At 67.8% G+C, this 11,046-nt stretch overlaps 2 protein-coding genes across 5 annotated transcripts in view; one reads left to right on the top strand and one right to left on the bottom strand.

Moving 5' to 3' along the window:
* The window catches only part of TMEM184A (transmembrane protein 184A), an 8,611-nt gene extending 5,495 nt beyond the window's left edge, over nt 1-3,116 (top strand). Inside the window, exons 6-9 of the mRNA XM_024763508.1 lie at nt 646-679; nt 746-967; nt 1,440-1,637; nt 2,367-3,116. Coding sequence (XP_024619276.1) covers nt 646-679; nt 746-967; nt 1,440-1,637; nt 2,367-2,626 — 714 coding nt within the window. The 3' untranslated portion in view covers nt 2,627-3,116. The remainder of the gene's footprint in view (nt 1-645; nt 680-745; nt 968-1,439; nt 1,638-2,366) is intronic.
* Nucleotides 3,117-5,679: 2,563 nt separating this feature from the next.
* MAFK (MAF bZIP transcription factor K) overlaps nt 5,680-11,046 on the bottom strand; it is a 7,399-nt gene continuing 2,032 nt past the window's right edge. For 2 of the 4 annotated variants that reach the window (XM_024763533.1, XM_024763532.1), the window contains 2 exons: nt 9,118-9,197; nt 5,680-8,259 (listed from right to left, as the gene is read on the bottom strand). In XM_024763533.1, coding sequence (XP_024619301.1) covers nt 7,825-8,259; nt 9,118-9,153 — 471 coding nt within the window. In that variant the 5' untranslated portion in view covers nt 9,154-9,197 and the 3' untranslated portion in view covers nt 5,680-7,824. Of the gene's footprint in view, nt 8,260-9,117; nt 9,787-9,826; nt 9,915-11,046 lie in introns of those variants that run through there. The other 2 variants (XM_024763534.1, XM_024763531.1) reach the window with 2 other exon arrangements.

Here is an 11,046-nt window from a genome sequence, read left to right on the forward strand (position 1 = left end):
ACGGGGACTTCAAGTGAGGCCAGGCTGGCGTGCGGGCAGGGAGGGGGTGGGTGGGCCCGGCCTGGGGGGCACAGGGGAGGTAGGCAGGGCTCAGCAGAGGGCTCAGCAGGGGCCAAATCCCCTCCCCCTCCTCCTCCTGGGAAAGGGCCGGGGGCAAGGCCATGGCAAACAGACCCTCGTCACACACATGCCCTGGGGACTCCGGGGCTTTGCGGCCCAGGCAGCGATGGGCTCCTTCCCCGGCGCTACCCCACAGCAGGGCCACTGGAGGGCGAGCGTGGGTTTAAGGGCGCTCGGGCCCAGAGAGCCAAGCTCTGCGCTGGCCCGTGGCCCTGCCCTGGGTCCACACGAACTCCTCACGCGCGTGCGCACGCATGCTCAGGTGTGCACACGGGCACTCACCCTCACACACATGCACACGTGCAGACACACGTGCTCTCACATGGGAACACACAATGAGCGTGTGCTCACGCTCGTACAGCTGACATGCACACGAAGCGCCCACGCACGATGGTGGGTCCGCGACGTGGGGGCCGTTCCCGTGCCTGGGAGGGTAGAGAGGGGAGGGGCAGCAGGGCTCCTGCCTGGAAGGGGGCAGGATCTGGAGACGACTCCCTGCAACCATCTCCTCTGCCGCTCCCCTAGGGTGCCATCTGCAGGGCCTGGAGGGAGGGTCCAGGTCTGAGCCACTGCCGGTGCCCAGGCTGGGGGCCCAGGCCAATGGCACAGCTGGCAGGGTGAGGAGGGCATGGGGGCGCGGGCCCACCCTCACCACCGGCCCCGGCTCTGGCCCCCAGCATCCACAGTGGTTACCTCTACGTCACCCTCATCTACAACGCCTCCGTGAGCCTGGCCCTCTACGCCTTGTTCCTTTTCTACTTCGCCACCAGGGAGCTCCTGCGGCCCTTTGAGCCTGTCCTCAAGTTCCTCACCATCAAGGCCGTCATCTTCCTCTCTTTCTGGCAGGGTGGGTGGGGCTCCTGAGGCAGGGGCTGGAGCCCAGAGAGATGCCCCAGCTGTAGCCGGGTCAGCAGGCGGCCCTCTCAGTGGGAGGCCATCAAGCCCCCAGCACGGGGGAGATGGTGGGCTCCCCACCCGGCAGGTCTGGCCCAATGTGTGGGGAAGAGGCCATGTGGGGGGCGGTGGAGCCTTGTCCTCAGCGGGCCCTGGGCCAGGCTCTGGGCACAGCCAGACCCCACTTCTCAGGGGACAGTGAGGGGTGGGGCCAGGGAGAGGTCAGGACAGGCGCTCGGGGAGTTCTTGGACGTCCGCTGTGCCAAGGCCCTGGCTTTGGAGGCTCCCAGCCCCTCTGGACCTCAGACCCTGCAGACCCCCGCCAAGCCCATGAGGCCGGCCTCAGGGGGACTTCTGGCTGGGGGTGGCCGCAGTCCAGTCTCCTGTCCGGGGCAGGCACCTGAGTGGCCATCACCGTCCCCCAGGGATGCTGCTGGCCATCCTGGAGAGGTGTGGGGTCATCCCTGAGGCCCAGATCATCGATGGGAGCAGTGTGCGGGCCGGCACGGTGGCCGCCGGCTACCAGAACCTCATCATCTGCATCGAGATGCTCTTTGCCTCCATCGCCCTGCGCTACGCTTTCACCTGCCAGGTGTACTCAGAAAAGAAGGAGCGCTCGCCAGGTATCCGGGGCCCCACCAGCCCCGGGCCCCCCAGCACCATGTCTCTGTCCCCCGTCTTGCCCACGGGCCCTGGGAATGTCGACTTGATGGGCAGGGAGATGGCCCCACGGAGGACCCAAGCTCCAGACAGGTGCCTCACCTGCACGTGGTCCAGGGGAAGAGGCCAGGCAGGCCGGCGGGCAGGCGGGCTGAACTCTGAGTGAGATGGGCTGGACCTGATGTTTGGGCCCCCAAGGGTCCCTCGGTGATAGGGGGTTGGTGCAGCGCCTGAGCCTGGGGGCCCCGGCAACCATACCCAGGTGCCTGGACCAGCCTGACCAAAGAGGCCAAGGGCTGGCGGGCGCTGGTGTCCCTAAAGAATGGCCTGTTTGGGTAGGGGTGGCCTGAGCCTGGACCGGTCAACCTGGAGTGGCCGAGGGTGTGAAGGGTTCACACCAGGGCGGAGAGAGGATGGGGGCCAGCTCACGGCGGTCTCTCTCTGCCACCTCTGGCAGGGGGTCTGGGCTGGGACAGCCCCAGTGCTGGGCTGGGGTGGAGAAGTTGGGCTGGGATTCTGGGGTCCTAGGAGTCACCCTCTGCTGGCCGAAGCCAGGGCCTGGAGATGCAGGAGCCCTGGCCCGGGCAGCCCCGAGGCTGGTGGGGAACAGGGTCAGGTCCTGGGGTCCGGGTGCACGGGGGGAGATGATGGGGCGCAGGGAGCACCCCAGCCCACCCGCTGCCTGTCACCAGCCCCCACGGCGCCCATGCAGAGCATCTCCAGCGGCCTCAAGGAGACCGTGAGCCCGCAGGACATCGTGCAAGATGCCATCCACAACTTCTCGCCCGCCTACCAGCAGTACACGCAGCAGGCCACACACGAGGCCCCGGGACCCGGCCAGGGCAGGGACCCCTTGCCCAGCACCCACCCTGGCACAGATGGTGGCTCCAGCAGGGGCAAGAAGAGCCGCAGCATGGAGAAGAGGATGCTGATCCCCGCGGAGGAGCTGTAGGGGCCCCGGGGTCAGCAGCCGCCTGGTGGGGTCAGTGGTCCAGGCCGCTGGGAAAGGACAGGGCCCCTCACCCACCAACCGTCTTGCCAAAGGTCAGGCCTCTCCTAGGAGCCTCCTGCTAGGCCCGTGGAGCCCACTGCCCACCCCACCTCTGGCCAGTGGAGCAGGTCGCTTGGTAGCCCTGCCAGGCGCCCCGGGGCCGCACCAGCACCTGAGCCTATCTGACAAGCCCAGGGACCTGCCGGGCTCACCTGGCCATCGGCTCGGGTGGCCTCCCTGGATGGACAGCTCCCGGGCAGGGCTGGGCAGCCCGGAGCTGCGGGCCTTACAGGCAGGAGGGCTCCACACTGAGTGCAGGAGGCGGGGTGGCCCCGTGGAGGAAGGGCCGGTGTGGCTGCTGGGAGTCTGGGAGGCGCTGGGGCCACCGGTGGAGGGCTCCGGCTTCCTGGTGAACTGCACTTATGTATGCATAAACAGCCTGGGTTTTCTAGTGACTCTAGTGGCCTGTGTTCCTGCAGGGTCAGCGCTCTAATGAATGGACCGCAGTGAGGCGGACAGATGAGACCCATCGTGCGAAGTCTGGGTGCAGCGGGGAGGGTCCCCATCCACTCTGGGGCTGCGGGCCACAGTGGCAGCTCAGAGCAGGCAGGCAATGAGCTCAGACTAGAGCCGGGATGGCCTGCCCCGCCGTGCGCACAGCTGTGCGGTCCGGAGCCTTGGCTTCCCCAGTTCAAGGCCCTGTGCCAGCCCCGCCCGAGGAGGGGGCTGGTGCCCGGGAGCCTGGGGCCCAGGAGGCGGAACAGGACAGGGGGAGTGAGGGTGGGCCCTGGACGTCGGGGTGCCCCGCGTGGGGAGGGGGCGGCAGCGGGTTGTGAGCCTTGGTCCGTCCAGTGTGTTTGGGGCGCTCAGGAGGGTGAGGCGGGAGCCGGGGGAAGGTGCCGGGGTGGTGCGCCCGCGGGCAGGCGTGCAGAGCTGGCAGCGCTGCAGCAGGAAGGCCTGGGCACCACCCAGCCACGACCTCCCACACCTCCCGGCCACCGCTCCCACGTCACCCAGGGAGAGAGGGAAAGGCACCGAGGGTCTCAGAGAGACTGAGCAGGGCAGGAACTAGCGTACGGTTTCCAGGGCAGAGTGGGGTCACCCCTGTCCCCCTGTTCCCTGGGCCTGGGGCACGGGACTCAAGGCCAGCGGCCTCTCCCAAGGCCCAGCCCGGCTGCCTGATAAGATAGGCCGGCCTCCTCCCTGCCGCCGGCTGGGAGGCCCCCCATCTGCCTTACTGCGCCCTCTGCGGCTGGCAGGCCCAGCTCAGGCCCCCACGTCTGACAGCTGGTTTGCGAGTGGCCACGGGGCCCCCAGCGACCTGCTGACCCAGGAGGGAGGTTTTCTGGAGGCTGCAGGGCAGAGGCCCTGCGGTGAGCCAGGGGAGGCGGTGCTGCCCCAGGGCCCTCGTCTGGAGGGGCCCTGCTTTGGGGCCTGAGTTGCCCAAGGCTGTGAACCCAGAGGGCATGTGGGCCAGGGCCGCCTTCTGGAGACCCCGACACAACGTGCGGTCCTGGGGTGCTCTCAGGCGGGCCTGGCGCTCTGGGAGCACCCGCCGTGTGCCAAGGACCGGGCCAGCAATGTCACACACACACGATCCTCACGACGGCCCCGGGCGGGTGGCCGACGCCCAGGGAGGTTGAGCCACTTGCCTGCGGTCACGGAGCTGGGAAGAGGGGCTGCTTGCCCACCAGTCCCAGCCCCACAGGCCCCTCTGCCCGTGGCCAGGCGCTTCTGACATAACGAAGTCAAGCAGTGAGGACGACACACCTGCAGGTGGGATAGAGCCTCAGAGCAGGTCAGAGGGGCTGCCGGCCTCACGGGCCTGGCCCCGCTGACGGGGAAGCATGGGTGCTCCGAGGAGGGGACCGCAGGCCACCTCTCCGTCTCTGATGAAAACCTGGTTCCCTATTCCAGGCCGCACTGCGTGGGGCCAGGGGTGGCCATGGAGGCCGGTTGTCTCACCCACATGCTCTGGCCTCGGTGTTCTCACCTGTGAAATGGCCCTAGCGGTCCACGCCGCAGGGTGGCGGCCCCCAGAGCAGCTGGGCGGCCTGGAGGCAGGAACCCTTTAACAACCTCCCTGGAGCCCAGCGCCGGGCGGGGTCTGTGACTCCCCAGCCTGCACCCAGAGGCTGCTGCCAGCTCTGGTCTCCGGGACACACCCAGGGGGCTCCCGGGAGCAGCAGGCCGGGGTGCGGGCTCTCCCGGGGCTGCTACGGGGGTCTGCTCAGCTGGGGGAAGACAGCGACCGCACTGTGCCGAGTGCGTCCATCCCCGCACCTGATTCCGCGGAAGGGAGCTCGGGGGCTGGCGGGCAAGGAGCCGGCGGAGGCCACACGGAAGCTGGGGGTGGGGCTCAAGCCCAGTGGCTGGCGCTGAAGCACAGTCCCTTGGTTACGAGGTGCCACCCCAGTCAGCCCGGCAGAGGGGCGGCGCGAGGGCTGCCTGTGTTCAGAAACCCCAACGAGCAGCAGATCTCCTGGCAAGCTTGACCCTCCTTCGGAGGCCAAGGCCAAGTGCTGACCCACCTGACCCTCCAAGGTCAGGGGGGTAAGGAGCGGGCAGCATCCCGCGGACAGGGCGCCCGCTCCCCTGCCAGCAGGCCCAGGTTGGCCGGGCCCCCGGCTCTGGCTTTCAGGGGAGTCTGCTTACCGGCTTTGCCCTCGGCCCCAGGCAGACCCCATCTCTCCCACCCACTGCGAGCTCACCTTAGAGTCCCCGCCAAGAGAGCCGCCCTGGGAAGGGGGGCCGCGTCCACCGACAGGGGCTCCTCGTCAGGGCAGTAGGGGCCTTGGGAACTCCACCCACCGCCTAGAAAGGGAGCCCTCCGCGCGCAGCCCTGGAGACCCACTCACAAGCAGCATCTGACAGTGACCCCACCCCCGGGGGGGCTCCAGCCATGGGGGCTGGGATGGGGGGGCGGCGCAGGCAGCGGTCCACAACGCCCCCCCCCGGGCCAGGGAAGGAGGGAGGGTTGGCCCAAAGCGCCAACCGTGCAGCAGGACAACGTGAAACCAGAAAACTCTTTATTGGAAGGTACAAAAGCGTCACGGCCGAGATGTACAGCAATAAATTAGGTGTGGCCGGGAGGGGACGGCGGGCGCGGGCCGCACGTCACACCGCAGGGGCCACGGCATAGGGTCTCTTCTCAATAATTTATATCATGATAAAAGCAGCACAAAAATAAATATTGAAATGAAACTGCTGAGAGGCCAGAGGTGCGGGAAACAGGAGCGCGGCCTAGGCAGGGCCCTGTCGCCCGGGGGAGCGAGCCGGAAGCATGGGGGACGGGAAACCAGGCCCCCGGCCAGGGGGCTGTGCCTGTTTTCTTAAATTAAAACATCCATATATTAAAACTGTGACAATGAAATTTCAACGCTCTGAGAGGAGGGGGAGGGATCACGCTGGTCTCCCAGGCCTGGTCCCGGGGAGTGGAGGCTGCGGGATCGGGATCGGGTGCTCGGAGAGCCCGGGCCGCCCGCCCTCCCCGCGGGGGCACCCGGCTGGGGCACGGCCCAAGGGCAGCGGTGGGCAGGCGAGAGCGGCCAACTTGAGAAGCCAGGCGCGGGCGGTGGTCCCGCTCCCACCCACACTCCCGGGCAGCTCTGCCCTAGAGAGGCTTACAGTATCAAATAGGAAGAAAAGGTATGAAAATCTGTACGATAAAATGTGTATATAATTTTATATATATATATACTTTTCTCTCTTTTAAATATCCCCGTGGTCCTTACTGATATCCAATGTGGATTACCTACCATGGCTATGGTATCAACAGCTTCTTTACACACCGGCCGTGGCTCCGGAAGGACCCAGACGCCCCAGACCCCGCGCCCTCTCCCAGGACAGGGGGATGCTTTCTGGCTGTAGCCCTTGGGGCCCTCCCCCCTCCCCCCACTCCTCCTGGGACGGCTGGCACCCTGCGCGGAGTCTTTGCAGCTTGCTGGGGGGCTTACTAAATGGTGGGAGGCAAGCCAAGAGGAAACCACGAGCTGGAGCCCAGGGCTTCTGGCCTGTGGTGGGCTCGGGGCTCGCTGCCCACCCCTCGGCCCCCGCATCTTCCCAGGTGGGGCAGGAAGGGGCGGCCCCTGCCTAGCCACGCGGGAAGCCCCGCAGCGGCTCTCTGGGAAAGGACACCCCAGCAAAGGCCCCCCAGTCATCAGCGGCTCCGAGTGCCAGAAAGGAAGAGCGGGTGAAGGGTCCAGGCGATGATTAAGCACCGAGGTTGCAGAGTCCCCGTGTCCTCTGCCGACAGACCGTCCGAGCGCTCCCGGCAGCTGGTCCTTGCCACCTTTCCAGCCCAGTGCCGCCCCTATCGTCACCTCCCCCCACCGTCCACACTCCTCTTTCTCCAACCCCACCCTTCTCCCTGCTCTCACCTCCTCCAGCAGCAGGACCCACGGGCAGGACCACGGGCGCCGCCGCCCAGCTCCGTGGCCCGTGCCTGAGGCTGCCGCCGCCGCCTTCACACCCGTTCCACACGGAACACAGGGCTCCGCCTCCCCGGCCAGGCCGCTGCTGCTCCTCGATGGGGACCTGCCCTAGGTCACCCAACACAGAGGGGAAAGCCCAAGGCTCACCCGAGCCCCATTAGCGAGCCGCTCCCCAAGGCCCCTGGCGCTACCGGCACACTGACGGGAGGGCTGGTACACGTGCACGTGCGCTTGCATGCACTGGTGTGTACAGGCTCGCACACGCTCTCACGCACGTGCAGCCCTTCCTCCACCCGCTCACGGGGCACAGGCCTCTGGCTGAGGCTGAAGCAGGATCCCGGGGTGTTCGGACCCCTTGGGGCACGGTTCCTCCTGGGGCACCCAGGGCGGTGAGGGGGTCCTGCACCGGCCGGGGGGCCGAGCGGGGGACGGATGCACTGCTCGTGGGAGGGGCGGAAGACGTCTGGGCCGCGAACCTCCCAAGGACCCTCCCTCCACACATCCCAACTCCCCCAGCGCGAGACAGAGCCCTGGAAACGGCGCTGAGCGAGGCGGCAGGGCCCGGGGGAAGGCGGGCCGCGTGGGCGCGTGCGTGTGCGGAGCAGGTAGCACTCGGGCCCCCGGGAACCTACTCTTTTCCAGCCCCGGTCCGCGATCCGACTCCAGCGTGAAGGGGTCCGCTCCCCGTGGGGCCCTCGACCAGCACCCTGCGCCCCCCGCCGGGCACTAGGAGGCGGCCGAGAAGGGCACGGAGGCGGAGGCGAGCTCGGCCGACTTGACGATGGTGATGACGCTGGTGGTGGCCACCCTGGCGGGTGTGACGGGGCCGCGGGCCACGGTGCGGGCGAAGGTCTGCAGGGCCTCGTACTTGGAGCGCAGGGCGTCCAGCTCCAGCCGCATGCTGCTGTTCTCGCGCGCCAGCTTCTCCACCTCGCGCTGCAGCTCCAGCCGCTGGCGCTCCAGCTCCTCCTTTTGGGTCACGCGCTTGATGCGGCAGCTGGCCGCGTAGCCGCGGTTCTTGAGCGTGCGGCGCCGCTGCTTCAGGCGGACCACCTCCTCCTTGGTGAGGCCGCGTAGATGCTGGTTCAGCTCCCGCACCGACATGGACACCAGCTCATCGTCGCCGAGCACCGGGGCGTTCTCGCCCGCCTCCTTCTTGACCTGTGGGGCCACAGCTCGTGGTCGGGGCGGGGACCGGAACACACACCACGGGCGCCAGGGCTCGGCCCCTTTCCCCTCTGCGCCCCAGGCCGGCCCGGCCTCCACCCTGGAACGGGGACGGGCGCCGCGGGGTCGCCCGGCATCGCGCACGCGGTACGGGGCAGGGTGTCCCCTGAGCGGGGGCCGTCGGCCATACCCGGCCGAGAGCCGGTCGCCCTCTGTCGCCCAAACCCCACGAGGCCGCGGCCCGGCTGTGCTGCCCCGGGACTCTCCAGTGCCCGGTGCGGGGCTGGCGGCAACCCCTCCCTCTGCACCCTTCAGGCCCGTTAGGTCCCGCCAAGGCCGGTGGGACAAGGCTACGTGGACCCAGTGGGACCCCAGGAGGCGCCTGGAAGGGCACAGCCCACAGACGCACAGAGAGCCGACTCCGGCCAGACCCAGCTCTGCTCCTAAGCAGGGAAACGGCCAGTCCCAGGGAGGCAGCGCCTGGCGCGGACCCACGGCACCAGGCGCGGACCCACGGCACCAGGCCCGGAGCTGCAGCACCCACTCACGGGCACCCCACCAGGGGCTCTGCGGAACCAGACGCCACCCTGCCCACGTCCGGGGCTGGGCTGACAAGTACGTCTTGGCCGGCAGGCACCCACCCCTCCACCCCCAGATGCCAGGGCCGGCGTCTCCCGAAGCCACAGCCCGCGACGCTAGCATCACTTCTCCCAAAGGTACTTCCTCCAGCCCACAGCCCCTCCCCACGCCCGGTGACAGGCTTCCTTCCTCAACTCTAGGGCGGTCCTGGGACAGGGGCTTCGGGGGCCGCGAGGGACCTTCCCGGGCCTGTGCCCATTCCCCCCCCCTTACCTTCAACGCCTTGTTCGCTTTGGGATTAGTCGTCATAACCTGGGTACAGTCACCCGGACAGAACCGCTTGGAAATGGTAACTGAAAATCACAGAGCACAGAAGTGAGTGTGATGAGTTCCTGACTGGGCACAGGTGACCCAAAGCAGGGACGACCCCCTGCAGGGATGCCCCGAGGAGGCTCAGCTCCCCGCTCTGCACTGTCCAGTCACAGCACCCTGCAAGCAGGGGCATCCTGGTGGTCCCGAGCCGCTGCCCACACCCCCAACTCCAGCAGCGGCCCGAGAGCGGCCTGCGTGCACCTTGCCTGGGGCCTGGCAGCCACACGGCTGTCCCACGCTGCCCCCGCCCACTGGGCCTGGGCCATGAGCGCCAGCGCCACGGGCTGGCACCGGGCAGAAGCAGCGGCTGCTTCCTGCTCTGCCTCCGGCCCCGAGCTAGACATCTGCACCTGTGGCAGGACGCCATGTTCAGGGGTCCAAGTGTGCCGTAGCAAAGCCCCCTCCCGAAAGGCCACACCTAGCCCCTGTGAATCGCCACTGGCCCCAGGGACAGCCTCTGCCCTGGCAAGACCCCATCACTCTGGGCCCACCTGGCCCGCCGAGAGGCCAGGTGGGGAGCCCCTGGCTTGCCGAGCTCACCGTAATTACGGGTTGGCGGGGGAGCCCCGTGCCTGCCCTGGCCAGGCCCCACCCTCCCCAACAGACCTACCTCCGCCAAGGGCACTGCAGCTGTGACATCACCACCTTCACCTAGGCTGCCCCACAGCCATGACCTGAGGCCCAGAGCGTGGGCGGGGGCTCCCTACGCCAGCCAGCCTGCGACCAGGGGAGGTGGGAGCCACCACCTCCAGAGCTCACTGACCCGTCTGGCGGGAGCCGTCTCTGCCGCCCGCCAGCCCCCCCCCACCCGCCCCGCCCTTCTCGTTTTCGCGTCTGCATTGTGTCACACATTCTAATCATTCATGAAAAAGCCAGCCAAAGCATCCCAAGCATGATTCCCCTCTGATAGTTGCCATGGCGACCTTGGGAAGTAGCCAACCCCCGATGGTCGTCATGGAAACAGAGAAGCCCACAGCAACAATGGCTTGGGGCAGGCCGAGCAGACAGCGCAGGTTGTGGGGGCAGCAAGCAGGCCCCTCATGCCTGCGGCCGGGGAAGGCATGGGGAGGACCCGGCCCGACTCGCTGGTACGCCGTGTCTCCAGCTTACAGGGTCGGGGTCTGCCCCCCAAGTTCCGAACGCCGGATGAGGTGAACTGAGCAGAGAGAACGTCAGAGAAACACCCAAGGAGGGTCTTGGGGCCAGAGATGGAGCCACAGCAAAGCCTCCATCTCAAGGTGAGGGAGACCTGGGTGGACGGCCTTCTCCTGCAGCCCTGAGACCCTCGCTGTAGCACTGCCTGGACCCTCCACCCACCCACTCTGCCTCCACGGCCCGCCACCCTTCACCACCAGAGGGTCTCAGCACCCAGGCCTCTGGACCCCGGGTCGCCCCCCGCAGCACAGCCACTCTCCCGGGCGCTGGTGCGGGAGAGCAGGACGGCAGCAGGGCCAATGTGGCCTCCGGGGGGAGCCGTGCCCCTCTGTTCTCCTCGCAGCTACATGTGTGCTCGAGACAGACATGCAGCCGCTCCTGGGGCAATCCTAGTAGGGAAGTAAGAGCTGCTTCCTGACTGTGGCTTGACCCCTGGCATCTGGGGGGACCCAAGAGTGCCCCACGGGCCGCCCCTCCCTCCAGTGCAGGGGTCAACGCTGGGCTGGAGAAGCCACTAGGAGGGCTGGTGGGCCAGGCGGCTGGGAGGCCATGAGAAACTTCTCCAGGACGAGCGGCTATCATTCCAGCTCGCTCCCAGCACGCCAGGGCATAGCTGGGCGGTGAGTCACCAGCTGTTTACAGAGCTGGGCTCACATTCCCACAGACTGAGGCCCC

The sequence above is a fragment of the Neophocaena asiaeorientalis genome, unplaced genomic scaffold (assembly GCF_003031525.2).
Source record: "Neophocaena asiaeorientalis asiaeorientalis breed wild unplaced genomic scaffold, Neophocaena_asiaeorientalis_V1.1 scaffold223, whole genome shotgun sequence".
NCBI lineage: Eukaryota > Metazoa > Chordata > Mammalia > Artiodactyla > Phocoenidae > Neophocaena > Neophocaena asiaeorientalis.